The following is a 22,740-nucleotide window of genomic DNA, read 5'->3' as shown; positions in this document are numbered from 1 at the left end:
CCTATCTGAACTCAGCAGCACCACGTTGGTCTGTAGCCACCGACGGTTTCTTTCTAATGAGTTACGACGAGACAAGTTTATAATCCAAATCTCGGCCATTTGCTGCCTAATTGAAAAAAGATCCAGCTTTCACTTAGAGCTCCCAGGTGATTTCACACATCGTCTGGCACACACAAAGATACCCCTGTTGTAACCCGTCCGCCATGTGCTGCAGCTGCTATTTTTACCCCTCACTAAGTTACCAGACATGCCCAGTGACCTGGCCTGGCCTGTGGGAAACAGTTCAGAGCAGAGACTTTTGGTGCTCCCTGGCAGTTTTGAAGTCTAGAGTAAACTCATTTTGACTTTGTAAGACATTTACAGTTTAATAAATCAAACGTCATACGGCACTAGAATTGATGGATGGCTGTTTTGGTTATGCATAAATAACTATATAAATAAAGTGAATAAATAAAGTAATTTCCAAGTTCACTTGGGTTGCAAGATGTGGAAGATCATTATAGTTTGACTGAATTACTGTTTTTGAGACTATCAGCAGTTTTGGATGTTACAAAGGCACAAGTTACTGCAGGTTTATCAAAAAGTCAAATAGGTCTCGTACGTGATGCAAGCACCACTTGTAACTCTCTGTCCTGACGATCAACCCACATGTATTCCCTGACCTCCGATACTTAACCCTTGACCCCTGTGAATACCAGTGTATGCAGTATTGTCACATCAAGCAACATTAAAGAAGTAAAATACACCCACAATTGCAGGAATCCACAACCCAATTAGATGCTGTTTTCAGCATAAATTAAAATCATGAGATTTATTATCAAGGTATGAAATTACTGTAGTTTTTGTCCTTTTCATTGGAAAGGCTACAACTTCCTTTCATCTGCACAAAGATATTGACCTGTTCTGTACCGCTTCTATGGGGCCAATATTTCCCCAAACCAGGTGCACAAGTAGCAGACCCTGACTGACAGGAAATTCTTATCAGCATTGTCAGACTCAGGCGTTTGTTTTTAACAGTAAGATCAATAACCTGTTTGTTTATGCAAAGATACCTGGAATCCAGGATATGTTCGCATTACCTTTTTTTTTGTTGGTATGTTGCATATATAAGCGTTCATGTATATCATCCAGTTTTGCAAGAGTGTTTCACCTTATCTGGATTTAAAATGAATGGTTGATTTTATCATTAACAGACAAGACAGGCAATTCTCACACTCATATAAACATCAGATTAAGGCCTCGCTTCATTGGAGAAAACTATCTTGGGATAACATCCATTGGTAAATGTTTCCATATGTGAAATGCTGCTTTGCCTGTGTGAATCAATATCTTTGAAACTAAAAATCTAGACTGCCAAAATTGTCAAAAAATTACCTTGTTCAAGATGTTGAATTACCATTTCACCAGAGAAAGAAAATCCTGCCTATTCGTAGTTGTATTAACCTGTCTCAGCTTGTGTTGAGATCTTCCTGGTGGCTTTGCTCCCCTTGATGGCCCAGATGTTGACAGTGTAGAGGACACCAGGCCTGAGGCCAGTCAGCCTGTAAGAGGTGCTGTCAGACGCGACTGGGATCTCCCCACTAGTACCCTCAGAGGAGCTGTAGGTTAAGATGTAGCCATCAATTTCTGCCTGGACTGGATCCCATGACACGCTGAAGCTGGACTCAGTTTCATCTCGGGCTAAGAGGTTAGCAGGAGCATCCAGTTCTAGAGGAAGATGTTAGTGGAGGTGGTTATTATACTACAGATGCAAACTACAAGAACTACTGATGCAAACTACAAGATGTATCGTTTCATTTCTCGCCCAAAGGCGAACAAATGAGATCATCTGGCATGCATTTTCTAAAAACATTAGTAATATGATGGTTATTACAAGGAGAAGAATGTTTACCTTCATATATTGCATCATAAAAATAAGATACCCTCTTTCTTTATATATATATGAGATGTGATATGTTTAAATCTTCCCACAAAATTTGACCCCCCTCACATACTCAAAATGTAGATAGACTCAGGCAGTAAGCCTGTAAGAGACAGCATGGGATCCAAGGGGTGTCTCTGTGCTTGAGCTCTCATCAGAACTGTAGCTGAACTTACGTCCGTTGATTTTTGACTGCACTTTGTCTCAAGACACGCTGACGATGGGCCAAGAGATTGGTGGGAGCGCCCAGTTCTGCATATGGAGTCATGGTTAGAGCCAAGAAAACTTTGTCTGGAATAAGGACTTGAGAGCCCCTGTGGCCGGATGATCCTCGCAGCTCAGCCAGAAATGCTGGAAGTTGGTGGCAATACCTGTTAGGCAAACGGTACGGACCGGGCACATTGTGACTCCTTGAATGTGCATCACTCTGAGAGATAAAGAGCCTAATCTGATGCTAAATTTTATCTATCCTATTCAGGGAGGAAAACTAAGATTGGTCTGAACATTTAGCCCTCTGGGTATGCTGGAAATGCCTGGTATCTCTGCCCAGAATAATCCAAGCCTCCAATTTTCTTTCGTCCATGCATTGGTTCTATACAGAATGGACTCTACTCAAAGAAGCAGCTGCAAGGAGCTGAGGTTAGAAGGTGAAGAGTGCTCGTCATAGAGACACCCCAAGAAACCTGGTGGTGGACAGCAGGAGTGAAGGAGGCTGTCAAACTGAGGAAGGAGTCCTTCAAGGCATTCAGTTGTCCTCTTCTGGTAAAAGGTACAGTATAGAACAAGACTTTCTATACAGATAATTAGGCAGCTGCTCCAAGGATCCAGGTAAATTGGGATTTTGCATACGCGTTAGGACGTAGGACAACGAAAAACAAAGAGAGGAATTGGGTGCAGAAATGCAGACATTATATCGGCCATGCTAGTGAAGTGACAGCTGAGCCAAAGAGTCAATCTTCAAGCCGTCCTTCATCTGTGGTCACAAACGTTGGGTAGTAAAGTACATGTAATCTTGTTGGATACAAGAGGCTGAGATGAGGTTCCTCAACATGTTGGCTGACCTCAGTCTGCATGACAGAGTGACGAGTCTCTTCCAGAGGAGCAGGTAGAGGTGTTTTGGACACTTGGAATGCATGGCCATGAGCGCCTCCTTATGCTCCATGCATGAGTGGCTGAGGGGAGACTGCAGGGTAGTCGCAGTACATGCTCGAGGGATTACACCTCTGAGCTGTGCATGGGAGCGCTCAGGAAGTGCTGGGGTAAGTTATTGGGGAAAAAGGATGTCTGGACTGCTTTGCTCGCCGTGACCCGCATAAGAAGTTGGCAAATAGATGGATGAATACATTGGAAGCCTTCTTTAAATAAACAAGCTGATTAGTCTACCATGTGAGAAACACATTTTTCTTTTGGGGTTTACAAGAGAGTTGTGTTTTCAGAATAACTGTAGAAGATATGATGTATAAAACATAAACATGGCCCCACAAAAGAATATGTGAGGCGGGTATTTCAATCAAGGCATGGCTAATTGGTGGGTTGAATAGACAATAGTAGATTTGAGACCTGTCTGATCTTGTGTCGAGATCTTCCTGCTGGCTTTGTTTCCTTTGATGGCCCAGATGTAGACAGTGTAGAGGACACCAGGCCTCAAACGAGTCAGCATATAAGAGGTGCTGTCAGGCCCCAGTGGGATCTCCCCACTAGAGCCCTCAGAGGAGCTGTAGGTTAGGAGGTAGCCATCTATTTCTGCCTGGGCTGGATCCCATGACACGCTGAAGGTGGACTCTGTCACATCTCGGGTTGAGAGGTTAGCGGGAGCATCCAGTTCTAGAGGAAGATGTTAGTGGAGGATATTAATACATTAAGGATGCAAAATACTCGGGCTGACCCGAATGCTTTGAAGCTTCGACAGTTACCATGGTAATCAACCTCCAAATAAGTATTTGGATGTTTTTTTTTTTTTTTTTAATAAAAGTATGTAATTCGAATACCTTCGAATATTTCTCATCGAAGCTTCGAAGCCCAATAAATGGTATTCGGGACAGCCCTACAAACTACAGACTACAGATCAGTCCATCGAGTTATTCCAAGACCTGGTCTCATGACACACTGAAGCTGGACTCTGTTTCACCTTTGGCCAAGAGCTTAGTAGGAGCATCTAGTTCTACATAAAGAGTTGTGGTTTTTGTAATGGAGTAATAACACCATGGTTGAAAGCTACATCTAACAACCAGGTTTTGGTCAGGTCACCATTTAGGAAATTAAAAAGGTTTTAAAACGTATTTTCTTTGAAATTGTTTTAACATGCTAGTGCATGTAGATGAGCATTTAACCTCAAATTTTGGCATTAGCTGGTCAGACAATTTAATGCTTTGGATTTGAACAGAAAGTGGTAGATTTGAGACCTGTCTCAGCTTGTGTTGAGATCTTCCTGCTGGCTTTGCTCCCCTTGATGGCCCAGATGTGGACAGTGTAGAGGACACCAGGCCTCAGGCCAGTCAGCGTGTATGAAGTACTGTCAGACCCGACAGGGATTTCCTCACTTGAGCCCTCAGAGGAGCTGTAGGTTAGGACGTAGCCATCAATTTCTGCCTGGGTGTGATCCCAGGAGACCCTGAAGCTGGACTCTGTTTCATCTCGGGCCAAGACGTTAATAGGAGCGTCCAGCTCTGCGTGGGGAGTTATGGTTAGTACTAAAGGACATCACTACATCCAGTACAAACATAACAACTACACACAGCTGATCCAAATCAGTAATGTGGTTCCCTCTTACACATAACCTTGGGTCACTGTGTAAGAAGGTAGAAACGTCAAACTTGGATCAAAGTGTGTGGAGGATTTGTTTTTGGTCCTTTAATCAAAAATAGCTCTTTTCTCATCAAGAAGATGAAAAGGTTTTAGAACCAATGTTGAAATAATTTCATTATTAAGCAATGAGACATAGAGTTTATTTTTCTCTTGCAGTTTTGAATCCAAGTTTGACGTCATATCACATTGTTATGTAAGCAGGGCTACTATGAGTACACTATGAGCTATGTTAATTAACAGAACATGCAAACTACTATTGCAAACAAAAGACGGTGACAGAACATTGTTAAGAAAAATCGAAACCACTGATGTTGTGTGATACAACATCACTGCGTTGGCTTCTAGATGAACCTGTATCTTGTCTTTGCTGCTCTACATCACTCTGAATGTTTGCATTCTCCAAAAACAGGTAAAGAAGTGTCTACTTAAACAGCGAAAATGAAAACTTTCAAAACGTATACAGCAAATAATTCCACACATCTGTCCCTTATCATGACAAATAATACTAATAATAGTTACTTTTTCCCCTTATTGCTCATGTCATAATGAATTGAGATCACAATTGCTAACGTCACCAGCTAGCAAAGTGAGTTTCAAACCACTTCAGATATGTGCTTCCAAGAGCACTCCCGCTGGTTGATGTATGAGTGAGCTTATTGGAGCGAACATGTCTGCTTCCCTCATAAAAAGGGAACAGGACAAAACTGAAAACTCAACCTGATTGAAAAAGAAAATCAAATGTGTATAAAAACAGAAAGTAAATGGGAAAAAGACATCAGATATATTCAGCAAACACAGCAAGTCAAAGTAGTAAACCATTTTTTAAAGCATCTGATGGAGTGCAATGAAAGCCATTACAGTACACAGACATACACATACCTGCAGAAGTGCAATTATAAAAATTATAAATTCAACTGATTATTATATATATATTATGATATACTGTATATATTATATTATAAATTACTAATTACAGTGAGTGTAGATTGTGCTGTGTGGATTTACATTTGCATATCAAATGTTTATACTGATGGTATTTATCAGTCACATCAATAGAAATGTGAGAACTATCTTCTTTTACTGCTGATATATAAATGTCCTGAAAGTTTTTTGTTTCTAAAGCAATTTGGATATACGCCAGTCAGCACTCAAAAGCGTTCTTCTTCTGCTTTTTTCTTCAGAGACATAAAGGCAAGCAGACAGCAGCAGCTGCTAAACTTCACAACAGCAAAGATGACGAGACAGGAGAACACAGAGAGAAACTAAATCGCTGGCTTTGTTAACGAAGCAAAATTGGCTCTTCTCAAACTTCTTAAAGACATTCAGCTCCAGGCTAAACTACACCGCACTTAAATGAGGTGTCTTTTTCAGTGAGGGTTCAAGTTTCCCTCTTGAAGACAGGCAAAGAGGGGTTTGTATGCTAAGTGTAACATGTCTACTGTGATGCTTTTTAACAAAATAAGATGAGGAAATTGTGCAAAAAACCAACACAGAGAAAATCAAAGGGAAATGATTGGTGCATTGTATATAAGTGCCGTTTGAGGTAAGAGCATCCTACACAAAGAAGCTTAAGAAAAAGAGGCACTTCAAATATCTTTCCCTTTGCTAACAGGCTGTAAAGAAGAAAGAAAGAAAATAAACGCTGCCTGGGAACACTTGAGATATCTGAGAATCACAGGTCAAAACGTTTGTTTTTACATCTACAACTGTGTTCAAACTACAATGTTTCTTATCTTCTTATGTCTAACCTTTGTGAGATTATTTGTTGATTTTATGTCAAACACCAGACCCTTTTCGTACAGCATTTATATAAAGGTCATTTTTGAAGCTCTGTAATTGTGGACACACAAAAGAACAAATGCATCGATCCCTCCTGTATTTCAAAGTTTACCTGTTTCAGCTTCTGTCGAACTCTTCCTGCTGACTTTGTTTCCCTTGTAGGCCCAGATGTAGACAGTGTGGAGAACTCCAGGCTTCAAGCCAACCAGCCTGTACGAGGTGAGGTCACGTCCTAAGGGGATCTCGGTGCTGGAGCCCTCAGCAGAGGTGTAGCTCAACATGTAGCCCTCTATTTCTGCCTCGACGCGATCCCATGAAACTGTTGCAGTGTCCTCTGTTACTTCAGTGGTGACCAGGTTGGTAGGAGCATCAATGTCTGAAGAAGAAGAGATTTAAAAAAGGAATAAGAGACAAGCAGATAAATAAACTAGAAGTGCACTCGGAGAGCGCAGACCTCCGCCAAGACAGGTTTCATGTACATTCATTCAAATCCATCACGGACTTTTGGAGTAATCCTTCAAACGGACAAACCAACAAACAAACCAACGCTGGTGAAAACATAAAACTAAAAAAAAAGAGTTGTAGTTCTTCACTGCTCCATCCACATTGGCTGTAAAAACTCAGTTAAGCAAGAAACACAATTTTATAGCACTCAATTAAACACTCCTTCTACCACCTACCGCGCCACCAAATTCCCTTCTCAAATTAACACTTTAAAGTGTATTTAAATATTCATCAGTTAGGCCTGCTTTTCCACATATTTTCGATAATACACACAAACCACTCTTCACATTGGCATAAATTAGATCCACCACACAGCACTAAAAAAAAGAAAATATGTCACTGTTAAAGCTGGTTCGCCTGTTACTCCCATTATTTCCTTCTTCCAAAAACAGTGGTGAAGAGCACTACGAGCAAATGCCAGGAGTGGAGTATTCATTAAAACAAAAGTATGACTGGTGTGTTAATTGCGTGCCAAATTAATCAGAGCACACAAGGCCAAATTCCCTCTGAAGTTACTGGTTGCTGACAAGCATTGTAGCATTTAAAAGACTATCTTTTAAACAGAGTCACATAACTCGCCCCGGGGCAACATAACATCAATTTCACCAAACTTGACGGAGAACAATGAGAGAGAAAAAAAGCATCGCCGATCTGTTTTAACCGAATATTCCCCGGTCTAGCTCAACTAAAAACACAGAATCCATCAGCACTTAAGCGTGTCATCCACTACGAACCTGTCTCTGCTCTGCGTACGTTTGTGGAGACTGGAGAGGCTATTATTGCATGCTACTTGTTCTCGGTTTTGGTAAATGAATGTTAGTTATCATGGTATCAGGGGTTAAATTGGCATATATGCGCTCCTGTGGCAGGTTTTTTGGACGCGCCCAAGCAACACCTAAGTCCCTCACTCAGATGAAACACAAGAGCAGAGGACATTAATGAGGATATTGTGTGAAGTTTTAGCTGTAGCGCTCATCATTCTGCACAGCACCGCTGCAGAATGAATATAGAACCATCAACAGCAGCATGTGGCAGGTAAGCATAAGCAGTAGTCTTCAGCAGCGTTTGGCATGAAGGGACTATAGAGCACTTTGAAGAAATGCCACTGATTGTTGTTTTTTCTTTTTCAATCAGCTGCCAGAGTGTGTATGCAGAAAACTCGTTATCCATATTTTTTTTATATATGGACAGTGGACAGTGAAGATGACAAATGAGCCAAAGTCTCAAAGGAAAGGCTCTGTGAAGCTCTTCAAAAGAGCATCACTAGCACACAACCCATGCTCTGGTCCTGGTCACTGAGCTCCACAGGATGAGCTGCAGTGGGACGAGGACACGGCAGCGCAGCAGAACACAGAGCCTCTGTTTGTGAAGTCAGTCGGGCTCGAGGAATCACAGGAGACATATGGAAGACGCAGGCAGAGCGGTTCGTGGTGCATGTGTGTGGATGGGTGTTAGTCTCTGTCGAGGGAATCTCGATGAAAGCAAAGAGAGGGAGGGAGACAGAAAATAAAAGAGTCACAGAGGCATAGTAAGAGAGACACAGAGGAAGTAAAGGGAAATGTAAAAACAATCATCATTTAGGATGATTCCTCTGTGGCAGCGGCTCAGTGGAGGTCAGTCTTGTGTCAGTGCGCAGTCTGCATCATGAAAACTGATTGATGATGCATCCAGGAGAAGAAAGGAACCATGCTGTCTAACTCTATACCCGCTCTTTGTCTCTCTTCTCTCCTCCCGTTGTCACTTTTTTGTCCTTGTGGCTGCACTGCTTGACAGTCTGTCATGAGCTAAACCACAGAAAGAATTTATAATAGCTCCTTTTTATTAAGGTTGGGTGTTGGACTAAAAATGAGAAGTCAATCAGTGGTCTAAGTACCTTAAGTGAGCGCTACTAAGGGAGCCCACTACACAATGATGCAGCATATAGGCTACGGCTGTGCAATTATTCTAATTTCAATTTTGATTTTGGCTTCCAACGATTATGAAAACAAGATTATCGACATAAAACGATTATTGTGCGGCATTTTGTTTTGCAATGACGCTCACGAGTTGTCTTGCGTTATAAATCCAGCGCACCCCTTTCCTTTACAGCTGTGCGCTTTCGCCCCGCTTGTCGGGTCAAGGATGGCCGCTCGGTGAGATTTCCTCCGTAGTGGTGCGCTGCAACCAGCCTGACCCATTTTGAAACACGGACCGTGTCTTGTTTACCATGCTTTGTGGGTGTGACTTTTTTTTTCCTGCGACGCGACCATTAATATCTATACAATCAATGTGTTTATGATTAAATTGTTAAACAGAGCACAAAGTTCTTCATAGCTCTTGCCTCTTCATTTTGCTCTAAAAGTGCACCAGATTGATGCATTGAACTTTAAAATGCAGGCTACAAAATGTTATTTCTAAATACATGATGTTTGCAGTGTAATCGTGTTAAATAATCAAGATCTCAATTTTCCCAGCCATAATTGAGCAACCCTAATATAGGTATCCATCTAAATGTTTGGTTTCTTTGAATACTTACTGGTGATAGGGTTGGGGCGACTCAATGTTATAATCAACTACGGAAAAGCATTGATTTGCATAGTAAGATGGCTGCGCCGGTCAAAGCATGCATTCCCCCCGGAGAACAAGCTGCAGCTACAAATCCTCACCCACGATCCTCCAAAGTGTGGGAGTATCTTAGACAGAGACCCAACAATGTGGTGCTCTGTAAACTCTAAGCAATTGGAAATGGGTTATCACAGCAGTACACAAACATAAAAGCGGCCCAAGCATTATCAACACTCAGAAAATGTCACTTAAAATGTATTTTCCTATACAAGCAGACATCCACCAGTGCTTTCTGTCTGTATGTCCCAAGTGAAGACAACACTGGACTGGAACAGGCCTGAAAACAGCAGACCATTTTAATAACCATTGATAAATCTTAACATTTTACTACAAAAATTGCTTTGATACAGTCAGTCTGAAGATAATTTAATAAAAGTAAATTAAATGAATGGGCTTCAAACCTTCAAATTGATTTACAACTGTCAGAGAGCCCAAATGAACTATGAAAGTTAAAAGCATTTGATAGTATGCTTTTGATCCCTCACTTCAAATGAACTTAAAACCATCTGAATAAAGCTTGTATTCAACTATGCCTCATTCTCCGTTAAAACAAAGGTTCCCCTCTCCCTCTTTGGCGTTATGGTGTTACCCTCTGCAGTTCCTTTGGCTCTTTTGGGCGGTGCAGCTGCTGTCTGATATATCCTATATGTTATTACATCTTTTTTTCTGAGCACTACTACTTTCTGAGGGCGCCTTGCATTTGCTCTGAAGATACAATGTGTGATGGATTGAGTTCCTCCAGACGTTCTACCCCACTAGCTGCGTAGCGACAGTGGCTACCGGGCTACAGAACACAAGCTGCGGCTCCGGTCGTTTGGAAAACAGCTTATCCATTATGGCTGGCATGTTCAGCAGAGGCATCGACCACAAGGAGCACAGTAGCAGGCCATCTTTCATCCTTTACAGCCTCACTGTATAGTGGAAGCCATACCGTATGTCTGCAGATGGAGCCAAGGGAAAATATGTGTCAATAGGTGCCATTCTTTTAGACATTACTGTGTGTCAGGTGTGAGATATGTTTTGTTGTGGAGTCCTCTGGCCACCACAGGCTGGTTTCATGTTTACCCAACAATCTATTTGTACAGTAAGCAGCTGGTAGTTCTTTATGACAGAACTGACTTGTGAAAGGCCGCTTTTGCTATCATAAATCATCCACTCATTATCCATCTACTGTACAAGCAAGCATGCAAATTTCACAGTTTTGGTAAACACGCCATTAGACCAGCAGGACTTCCTGTCAGCGGCATCTTGACTAAAGTGACTAAAATCTGCCGTTTTGGGTGAAATGTTTTGACAAGAAGTTAGATTTGTGTCAGTGTGACCAGAGTGTGACTGTAAAAAGTCATAATTTGACAGCTTCTTTTCACACTCTGTGTCGCGGTGCGTTTTAAAGCTTGAAATTTCTAGTTTCCAACATTACCAAGCATGATATTGTAGACTTATGAGAAAATGATCGCAAATGTTTTGATCACAACTTGTTTTTATATTTACAAAGTTTATTTCTGTACAACTTTATCGTTAAAATACTTAGTATTAAGACATAGTTTGAACAACATACAGTTGGTTTACAGATTCTGAAAGCTGAAGACCTCGGATTTCCAAAACGGTATGGCATGCATATCTTCTATAAATAAATCATCTTACTATTTCCCTGGCTTGTCTATTTTGCCATCATAAATCATCCGCTCATCATCCATCCACTGTACTAGCAAGCATGCAAATTTCACAGTTTTGGTAAACACACCGTTAGACCAAATCACCAGAAAGTATCAATATAGTATTTCCTCTCAAAATAACTAATAATAAAATCTAACTTTTGAGGATACGGAGCTGTGGTACAGTATGTATACATAAATACGGGCACAAATTGCAGATCTTCCTCCAAAAGCCACACATAAAAAACAGCATCTCTCCTGTACCTGACCCTTGCTACAGACACATGCATGTACAACACACACATGAACAGGCCAATAGAGCTGTCTCTTATTACTACATTATAATGAACAGACAAAGAAGGGTTAGAGTTCTCACCATTATCTTGATCAAATGTCCCTTCTCACATTTTGACTTGACATTTTCCTGGCACTACTGTACAGAGCTGATGGACAAGTCTGAGCGGACAGGGTTCTCCCACTGGGCCACATGAGGTGCTATAATGTGTCCAGATAACATAAAGACTCAACATTCATCTCCTCTACCAAAGCCAAGTCCATCTGCTTTTGGTTATATTGGCCTTGGTGCCGACTTTATTGAATCTAAATCAGCAGTAGCAGCCGTGGTATGTTGCGTTTATACGCCTTATAATCTTTTGGCAGGTGAGTGACTGTGAAACGTTCGCTCCAAGTAGAGTATCCATTTGACTCTGGTGTTTTCATAAATGTTAAAGATACCATATAGCGACCCACATACGTATAGACTGCATATATGCTGCAAGACCAGCATAACTCCAACATACCACAAGCTGAGAGAGGAGGATTTATAGAACCGCACTGGATGCACATATGGAAGTCAAGTCCATAAATATTTGAGCGCCATTCAATGACTATATACAGCATACAGTTCACAAGGCCAAGGCCATAGTGAGTACCAATTTCAGCCCCATTCACAGCGTTGTCAATAAAAATAAGTTTTCAGGTTTGGGGATATCTTTGTCATCTTGAAGAATCAACATAAATAAATTCCCACACTGCCTCATTAATTCATTTATGTGGTAATTCAGCATTAAGTGGTGGCAAGTCAGGAGAGACTGAAAGAGTGAGGGACCATGACAAAATATGATTACAAAAAAACATGCCAATGGTGAAGTCAGAAATTGAGGAGGAGTAAAGTGACAAAAAGTGGAAGACAGACAGTAAAGATTAGTGAGAAATGAATCAGTTATAGCATCTACGGACAAAAGCTCAGTTCCATACCATAACAGCAGCTACACAGTACGCACTGCTACATAATGTCACTGAAATTGCCTCTTTGTGACCCATTCATTTTTATATCCTGTCTTAGTCTTGCTCTTGATTTAACTATAAATATCTTGATTTTTCATTGTATCCTTTTTGTCCCTGCGTTCTCTTATTATTCCTGCTAATGTTTTTACCCTCATTTCTTGCTTTAACCATGGCACTTACTGTTGTCTTTTTCTTTATTGCTGTTGCTTTTTTCTACATTTCCTTCTTATGTTCCTTTAATCTCTCATTGCGTTTAACCACGCCGGCCCCATGAAACCAGCATGTTCGGTGAGATAATAGGTGAGCGTGGTCTCTGTTGCACCATGCCAGACATCATGAAACCAACACATTCCTCGCTGGCAAGCAGAGCCGAGGACTATCCTCCTCAATCACCTCTAAGCCTTTTCATGCAACACCTAAAATGAAGGATTGTAGCTACTGGAGTGGAGACAAGCCACTGTCTGTCTGGTGTAGATTAGCACATTCACGCACACACACACGCACATGCAATTACTGCAAGTGTAGGTGGCACACTCACACACAGAAAGATTAGCAGTAACAGGGGACCTTGAGTACCTGACTGCAAAAGAAGAGAGGTAAGTCTTGAGAATACCTAGCTAACGCTGATGACTAAAAACCATTAAATTGGCTGCCTCGGGGTCTAAAAACCGAAGAGCCATCACTGCTTTTGAACTGAGTAAGCTCTAAGGGTGGATGAGAGTGAAGGTGATGGAGGAAAGAATAGAGGAGAAATGAAAGACAGAAAATTAGAAAATAACAAAGCAAAAATGAGAAGAAGAACGATGGGAGAAACTTAAGACCTGTCGTGCCATTGTGGATCATTCGTCAGTCATTTAAATAATTTATTTTACGCAACTGAATGGCGTGACCAGCTGTTAAAGTGAAACTGTAACCTGAATTCCTCCTCGTGTCTTGAAACCAAACGTTAGACCAAATGCGTCAAACTCAATGCCACACTGCTGAAATTCAACATTCCCAGATGGACTCTGTAAACCACGCACTTTCTCACCTCAACCATCAGGGAGCATCTTGTAGTCGTTACACCATCCATATCATGTTTCCTCTTGGTGTACAGGCTCACCACAGCCATTACGACCTGTCCAGATTATTAGGCTGTGAATTCCAGCCTTCAATCATTAACCCATAACCGTGCTCCTTGCTGGCTGTATTCATTATCATTGGCTGTGTGAGGAGGATAATACCAGGTTGTATCATGCCGCATGTCAGTATTGTGTGTGACAGATTATGTGTTTTTCCTATTAGGTTTGGACCACTGGTGAATTACTGGTGGCTTGACAAGAGTTAAGAGCTGTCTTTGATGCTGCACCCAATTCAAAACTAAGTGGAATATGGATGTCTTCGCTGTTTCTTTAATGTGTTTCACTTCCACAAGTGGCTGATCCATCATTTTAAATGTCATCCAATTCAGACACAGTTGGTGGTAGCACGAATGGTAAGTCTGCAATTTCCGTCCAGCGGTAGTCCATTTGAAGAAAATTGAGCGCATTTTGTGCTTACTGATAATATGCAGAATTTGCGCTTTAGGTTAAATGGATTATGGGCGCTGATGTGTTGACACTGACCTGTGGCACCAGTGACAGAGGAAGGTTTTCCCTCAGTAGTTCCTTTGATGGCCTGCACTGAGATCTGGTACTCTGTTCCTGGAAACAGACCTGCAGGAAGACACAGTTTTAAATCTTTAATATATTTCTGTTACACCATTATACCACGTTTTTTTTCTTTTTGACATTTCTTTCTTTGCAAAAAATACTGCTGGATACTTTCATCTTGTCGGGCCTTGTCAAATATACTATCTGAGAAGGAAATTCAGTTTTTGGTTAACCTGATCATATCCTGTGTCCACACTGTGGCCATAATCTATAGCCCCTTTCACAAAGCCTGTTCAAGGCGGAAATGTGGCGCCGTTATTCTGCCTCGCCGTTCTGTATCAAAAGGTACGAATACGGAATGAGAGGACAGAGTTCTTGCCGTTAAGCTGGCAGCGGAGGTGAACACAGAGCCGAATCAACGTCTGTGTAAAAGCGATACAAAGGCACAACACAAACAAACACACACACTAAATGCCAACGTTTGTGTGTTATACGTCGCATCTCTTTTGCTTCTGTAATGCTGTAGTGTTATCTAAAATCACACACTGGGGCGGCATTATGCAGGCGTTGTTTGGTTCAATGTAAAAAAATAAAAGGCCCTCTGTCTATTACAATACTTACCAACAATAGTGTGTTTGGTGCGCGCCTCTTGGTTCCTCCGTACATTCAGCTCCTCCTCCCGTCCTTCCGGGTCAGTGTGTATGAGCCTGAAGTGATCCACCTCAGCTGATGGGTTCTTCCAGTCCACCTGGATAGAGTCTTCTGTCTGGCCAAGAACTCGGATACCATCAATAGCGGACACATCTGGGAAGGATACAAGTGTCTGAGAGGAAGGTGGAACTGGGAGCACAGATGTGACCCTTAAACTGGAAAGCCTGAAATCACAAGCATGGGCCCAGATCTACTCCCATGTCCTTGAGCTAGACGATGAATCCCTTTCACCATGAAATGTAACCTGAGAGTCAGAGGTACTATACTGTACCATACCCAGACAGGGGTATTTGCCAAAGATTAGAAGCACTAAAGGTTTTTTTCACACATATGCCATTTAATAAATATATGAAATACATGTAGCTGCATGTACAGATAGGTACCATTTAGAATATTAGCATAGCAAGGCCGGATGTCAGAATTTGCAGCATATGCTGAAAAAAGACCATCAAACCAAACAAATGGTACCAAATGAAAGGAGTTAGCATATTCCTATGCCAGCTATAGGGTTTTTCCAAGGGAAAAAGAAAAAAACATTTACTTAAACCCTCTTTTGAAGTAGATCATCGTTTGAAGTTGAAAACTATGTAACCAGTCTGCGTCATGCTGTGTGCTCCTCGCACAACCATTAGCCAGATGATGGCGTGTTTTCTCATGCCCATATGGGAATGCCATGCTCGGTGAGGTTTTCCATGACTAACCAGGCTAACCGCGCATTAGAGTCAAACTCAATCCCTCCCTCTGTCTGTCGGCCTCGCTCGCGCTCACCAATCCTGTCTTGTAATCTCTTTCACTTCACATCTGTCTCTACCACATCTGTGAGAAAGTCCGATTTCCATTAAACACATCCGTGTAGCCATTTACTTATAATTGCCTTTAAATTTGATGGTTAACAAACCAGCGCTTAATGAAACACTAAGTAATGACAGGCTTCAGCTTGTTCATTGCTTTTTGGCAGAGTATTTGCGTAAAAGACATTTACGGTAGATTTAAATACAGGAAAAAACCCTCCTCATCTTGCACATGTCACTGCAAGTATTTTAGCATAAGTTAAACAGACTGTTCATCCATGCATGGGTATATACCTTAATCATGTGACCGCCTATATTAAGAAGTGATCAAACAATGTTATTGTTCAAATCTGCAAAATCAATATTACAAATGTCCCTATCCCCTCAAACGTGTCGATCCTCTTGCTGTGTACTTGCCTCTTCCCTTAAATCTAGATTCTTAATCTGCAACACGTCCTCCCTCTAAACCAATGATCGTCAACTGGTGGCAGGAAGGGCCACATACGGCCCGCCATAGCTTCCCATCCGGCCCGCAGAATATTAATTCACTGCAGGTGCAGCCTGTTGAGCTCTCAGGATAATCTTTTTATATCTGCTATTCACATGTGCGGAAAAGAAATGCGTGAGAGTACGACATTGTTCAAATGAAGTCGGCCATATCTGTGGATACACTTCAAACATTGAATTTATGATGGCATCAGCCAAATGTGTCAATTAGCAGAACAAAACAAAACCAGACTGGACGGCGAATCAAAACTTCTGTGCTTGAGCCCCACTAAAATGGGCCTTCACATGTGCATTTTAGTCAGTCTGTTGTGCCTGCCCTAAATGAGCACAAGCTGCTGTTCAGGAATTATAGGACAGCATTCTACAATTACGTTTCCGTAATTACAGATTTTAACCATCACTCCTCAGTGAAGTGCCTCCTTGGCGGAAGTCGGAGAGCATTTTCTAGAGTCTATTTATCATGGATTTCACATGTTTCTAGGAGTCTGTTCACACTAACATGATAATAAAAATAACATTATTTTTGTTATTTGAAAGTCTAGCCCCAACAGTGTTTGCTTAGAAAGATTCTGGCCCTTGGACAAATGTAGTTGCTGACCCCTGCTCTAAACATTAAGAGCTTTAGGTTTAAGTGTTTTCACGCCTCATCACGCGCGCACAACTTGACCTCAAATGTGACCTTTTAATCCAGACAGTCAAACAAAATCCCCCCAGACCTGCAGGCCATACCTGGCTTTCCTGCCACATCAGGCTTTAATGGGTCACTTCTGCCTTTCAAACTACACCATCAAAACACCTAAAGGCAACACGCTGCACCCAGCGCCAGCGATGGATCTTAATCTGCGTCATGCTCATTTAGTCAAAAGAGTGACACACACATTTCAAGACATCATTGTTGTTCTCACCTGTGGTAGCTTCGATCTTGTCTGCTTCACTTTGGATTTCTTTGATGACGGCATACACTTGGACAATGTGGGTGACCCCAGGAGTCAGTCCTCTGATGAGGTAGGAGTTCTCTGTGTTGGGAACCCGAACCTAGGATATAGTGGATTGAAACAAAGGTGTTTTAAAAATGAAAAATATGCTACTTCCTTTATTTGGCACCTACAGATATGACCAACAAGAAAAAACACCTACTTGCTCCAGGTCAATCTCATCATCTTTGGGATGATATGTCAGAGAGTAATACTCTGCTCCACGAACTGATTCCCACTCAACCAGGAGGGAGACGTCAGTCACCTGGACCAACCGCAGACCCTGAGGGCTGAGTACTGACAGAGAAAGACAAGTAGACACCGAAAACATTTAACAGAGTTTGTAGCACATTTTCATACAATGTTCTATCACTTTTAGGGGTCACCCTAAAGGCCCTGACAAACCAAGCCGATGGTTGGCCATCCGTCGGCCTAGTTTTTGCAGTGTGTCCCGCACTGTCGGCTCTAGTCTGCCCGTGTTGGAGCTTTTTCAGTCAATTCAGCATGTTGAATCGGCGGCGCCGCCCATCGGTGAGAGAAATCACTCTAATTGGCTGTTCAGCTTAAACGAATCAGAGCACGAGAAGAGAAACGGACGTGTGGAAAGCAAGCCAACGAGTAAAGTCAAGAGGAAAAACACAAAAGGCTCTTCTAATTTTTTTATCAAAATGATCAGCAAACGCCGCTTTATTTCATGTACGTACTGTATCATAACAACGGCTTGTAAATTTATATCCGCCGTCCTCGGTCTTCCGGTTTTCCCTTTTAAATGACAGACTACCGCTGCCTGCTGGTATGAAGAGTTATTTCATCTCACGCAGGCGCAGAACGTACGTGGTAGTTTGCCGTCGGCTGTCGTCTTTGCGGTGTGTTCGAGTGCAACTTTTTGGCCTAGACAAAGGCGAAGTGAGCCGAGTCAACGGGCGGTCTTCGTCGCCGCTAGTTCTTTGATCTCGGGTTGGTGTGTCCCCAGCTTTAGGAGCCCAATTCGCCTGCCAATCTCATAGTCGAATTGTCGCAGTGGCGGAAAAAAATGTGGAAATGAAACAAAGAATCATTCCATTCAGGCTATATGGCGGTGCTGACTGTCTGATCTTACATAGAATTGCTTGATTTATCCCAATAAATCATGATACATAGCCAATTTTGGTATAAATATCACCCTATTAAAGATACTGTTAATAAAAAATTGAAAATAACTCATGTTCTTTCAATCAATCTCCTTTGTGTGCGTGAATAAATTACCATGTAGACTAAGTTGCAATTTGCGGGACTACTGGAGCAGCATCTTGACAATAGCCTAAGAAAGACTAAATAACAACAACATAAAGCTGCTGTTTCAAAATCAAAGAAGACATTTATTAATCAGAGCGCTAGATATTTTTTGAATGTATGAACGATTCTCTAAAATCAGCAGAGGGAGGTGCATAGAAACAACTGTTTGCGGCTTGCGTCTCTCCCTCTCTCACGTTGACTGTCCCTTTCGCTTCCCTGTCATTTCCCTTCTGTCTGTTGATTTCTACAATGGGGGTTAGGGCAAAAGTTATATTTACAACCTCAAAAAGCAAGCAAGCTAAGAAATCATGTCTCTCTGCCTATGGATCTCCTCCTTTTCAGTACTTTGGACAGCACCACATCTACACACACACACAACAGAGAGCGAAGCCCATTATTCTGAAATGACAGCGAAGCGATAGTTGCATGTATCTCAGCCAGCCAGCTAAGCAATAGTTGCATGTATCTCAGCCAATATTTTTTTTGTTTTTACTTTTCTACAGATAAACAAAGGGGGAACAATGAGCAAAAAAAAAAAAAAAACATAGGCAAGACCTGACCAATCAGATTTGACTGTTAAGTGAAGAGACAAGCCCATTTAATACATTACTGCTGAGCAGTTTCCTGAGTATTCATGTTTCTTGATATCAGATATCAGATATCAGTGCTTGAGATACTACAGGTAATATATCTCAATAAACAATATTTTATTTTACAATATATTTTCTGGTCACAGTTGGATCAATATTATTATTTGGCATGGCAGAGTAGACTTTTCAAAACACCTAAATAACCACAAAATGATAATTAAAACAGGAAATCATTAACAAAAGAAATGCATTGTACACTGAGGTTTCTTCCCAAACCTGAGATGGAAATTGGAAAAAATATATATATTGCTTTTCAGTGGTTATACAAGACCAAAGGGCCTCAACGGAGATGATGGAAAAAATATGGCAGGGGGCGTATCAGAAGGTATATAACTGTGGTGGAGAAAAATAACAGAACAGCGGCCAAAAGACAGAAGACAGCAAGTCAGCAGTGCTAGGGAGGGAGGCTTTCCACAAACAAAAAGAACTTTCTGTGGGTACGATAGAGGGAAATAAATGTTAGATGGTGGTATAGGTTGAGAAGCAGGCAACACACAAACGTAAGCATATTTCAGGGGAAAAATGAGAGATGGGTGGTGGAGGAGGCCACCTCCTTTGGCAGGGAAGGAATTCACATCAGGTTCAGATGCCGTTCCACAAGGCAAAGTCAGGAAGCTTAATGTTTTTTCTAAAATGTAGCAATCCTTTTCCATCCAGTAGCAGTTAATATCCCCCTATTGCTACTCTAGGCACGACTATCAACAAGCTTTACCCGCGAATAATATCTCAGAACAGCTGGGGTGAATAAATTAACATATTAAGATTGGAAAAAGTGGAAACTAATAGTGATTTGTGTCTTCTCTGAGGAAAATATGACTGAAACAACATGTTTGGACTTTTTAAAAAGGCTATAAATCTGCAGCAAGTGAGCACTAAGGTAGTATCACTGTTAATGTTGTTCAGAACGAATGAAGTGGGAATTTCTTTTTATTTGTTCCTCTGTATCTTATTATCTTTCCCATCCGTTTGTAAATATTAGACATGTGAATCAAGTCTCTAAGACAATTCACTCACAAACAGAACTTGAAAACCTCTGACACGGTACAGAAAAGTGGACAAATATGGTTTTGAGTTGAGGATAAAATTTGTTTTTGAGACAGTCAAAGGAGCTACAATAAGAATGTTAAATCCAAAGCATCTGCAATGTGTTGATATAGCGCCAAAGAAGATACTATGTTCTCTTTTAATAATCTCACCTGCTTCATATCGAGATCATTTCATTAGATGCGGTTGCTATACTGTCCTCTTTTTTACTCGAATCTGTTGAATGGACAAGAGTTCAGGCTACTAAAATATTTTCATCGTTGAAGCACCACTGATTCTCTGCCATCTGTCTTTGATAGTGGCGATAAAAAACAATATTGAAGCTGTATTAACATCGATGAAAAGGAATGAAACTGCATTATACAGGATGTACAGTATATCTAAAGCCACATTTCAAGAGTCATATCATCACCCAGGGAGCTGATTGACATCCATTATCCAGGTGCTGAAATGGCAAGTAGCCACATAAAACAAAGAATGTATTTTATTCTCCCAGTGCTTATTACCACTACTATTACTAACACCTTAAAACAACACTCCCACTTTCCCTTCCTCCCTGACTTTTCCTCTGACACGGTGCCACTATTGATGTTGGACTCCATTCAACAGCACCTACACACGAAGCTGCAGATCAGTCTCAAGCTATGCTCTGACTCTGAAGAGCAAAACACAGCTTGAAGAAACTAAATCACCATCAAGGGTTTGACATAGCTGACCTGGCTGCTACTGTGAAGACTGTGGTTCAGGACCTGAAAGTGGTCGTGCTGCTTCTTTTGGTGGAATCCATGTGCAGCAAACGTTAAAAATCCCCTGCTTAAAGTATGTGCTCAGGGTTAAATGTAGAGGAAGAAACGCCATAGACACGTATAGCCAGAGCTTTCCATATATAGAATATTATTTTAAAGCTTCTTCTGCAGTACAAGAGACAAGCACTATGAAAAAGCTAAATTTTGTGTGGTTCACCTGCAGCTGAATCTTCAAGATATCCTTAGAAATAACGGTCACAGTATGGACTCAGTGAATTAAACTGTCCATGCCTGGCTGCTGCTGCTCACCTTTCTGCTTGCCTGGACTTAAATTGCCATAAAATGTAATTTTGTGCTCAGCTCCTGAGGCAGTACAGTAATAGCGGTTTGGTGAGCGGTGTATTTAACACGAAAGGCGATGATTCTTCTAGGAGGGTCAAAGCCAGATGGAGGCCATAAAGACTGATGGGTGTTCTTATGTCCCCATGGTATTACAGTATGTGACCTGATGTCATGTGTTGTTTGGAGGCCATAGCTGTCAGTGGTCAAGGGGTCAGCCCACTGAAAAGGCCCCATCAGCTGCTCCATCTGAAATAACTGGTGGAGAGATGCTTCGAATTCCCCAGAAGTAGGTCACTGTGGCTATCAAGATAACTGCCATAACTTTAGGTTCAGACAGAGACACTTTCATCAATGAATTGACCATTTATTGCGAATAGTTAGGAGTGAAATTTGGCCAAGAAAAGATTGCTCTTTGAGGGAGCTCTCAGAATCAGCTGCACCTCCAATATTTGGAGCAAATAGTTCATTAGCGATAAGGTGTAAAAATAAGTATAGCTGTTATTTCAATGTGTCAAAAACATTGACATTTTATATCTCATGCTGTTCATCTCCTTTTCAGGTTGCATGAAGGTTGTTAACATTAGGTGGATTACAACTCAAAGCTGTATCTGCAGATCTTAGAGTTTTCAGATACTCATCATTTTAATTACTTGCAAATGTTAAGGTAAATCCAATTGGATTTAAAGGATTCAATTTTAATAACATATTCGCAACATAGTGAGAGTGACTACTGTCAGGTTAAAAAGACAGCCCTGTACACCTGTATGAATATCCTGGGTGTTACTAACAGCTGGTAGGACTTCTGACACGAAAGTTTGACATAGTAGAAAAAACACAGGTGTAAATATTAAATTAATAAAATGCATGACTGAATTCCAGTTAGCTTTGGATTCAAGGTCCTGGTATTGTGCATACTGGCTCACTGTCACATTGTCATGGCTGGAATAGAACGGAGCCATAGTTAATGTTACTAGTAACACAAGCTTTTCTTACTATGACAGGTTGAAATGTCTGCTGTAAAAAAAGCCTAAGCCGATCAGTTGATGAGCCAAAGATGCTGCAGCATGAATCAAACAGACGATAGCCGATAAGCTGGAACAAGCATTAATTGATTGAATCATTCAGGTAGATCCTAAACGTTTTTACTAAATGATATAAGAAGGATATTTATATGAAGGTGAACTGGGCTTTAGGGGCAAGTGTGATATTTTTAATGGTCCCAGAGCTCCTTGTAGCATCTGTGTTTTCCATGAGATGGTAGTTAACATTCACAGCTTAATGTCAGCAGAGCCGTAGAGGTGACTAAAGGAAAAGGGTGAAAAGGGATTCTTAATTCTCACGGGAAACACAGATCAAACTAAATGTAAGCCCGGGTCGTAAAACGTTATTATGCTGCTGCACCCCAGATATATAATGGTGGAATATGCTTACTCAGACACCATTTATCTCTTGGGGTCACATCGGAAATGATTCTGGTTGCGGGGATAAGAACAAAACATGTAGGAATGATCTAT

General features: G+C 41.3%; 1 protein-coding gene across 4 annotated transcripts in view; it reads right to left on the bottom strand.

The window, feature by feature from the left end:
- The window catches only part of tnn (tenascin N), a 63,484-nt gene that overhangs the window by 7,962 nt on the left and 32,782 nt on the right, over positions 1 to 22,740 (bottom strand). For all 4 annotated transcript variants that reach the window (XM_074651244.1, XM_074651247.1, XM_074651246.1 and 1 more), the window contains 8 exons: positions 17,333 to 17,466; positions 17,101 to 17,230; positions 14,808 to 14,990; positions 14,160 to 14,249; positions 6,618 to 6,881; positions 4,324 to 4,587; positions 3,482 to 3,745; positions 1,444 to 1,707 (listed from right to left, as the gene is read on the bottom strand). In XM_074651244.1, coding sequence (XP_074507345.1) covers positions 1,444 to 1,707; positions 3,482 to 3,745; positions 4,324 to 4,587; positions 6,618 to 6,881; positions 14,160 to 14,249; positions 14,808 to 14,990; positions 17,101 to 17,230; positions 17,333 to 17,466 — 1,593 coding nt within the window. The remainder of the gene's footprint in view (positions 1 to 1,443; positions 1,708 to 3,481; positions 3,746 to 4,323; positions 4,588 to 6,617; positions 6,882 to 14,159; positions 14,250 to 14,807; positions 14,991 to 17,100; positions 17,231 to 17,332; positions 17,467 to 22,740) is intronic.

The sequence above is a fragment of the Sebastes fasciatus genome, chromosome 11 (assembly GCF_043250625.1).
Source record: "Sebastes fasciatus isolate fSebFas1 chromosome 11, fSebFas1.pri, whole genome shotgun sequence".
Lineage (NCBI taxonomy): Eukaryota > Metazoa > Chordata > Actinopteri > Perciformes > Sebastidae > Sebastes > Sebastes fasciatus.
The sequence above is the reverse complement of the archived record's forward strand: the minus strand, read 5'-3'. Positions and strand labels throughout refer to the sequence as shown.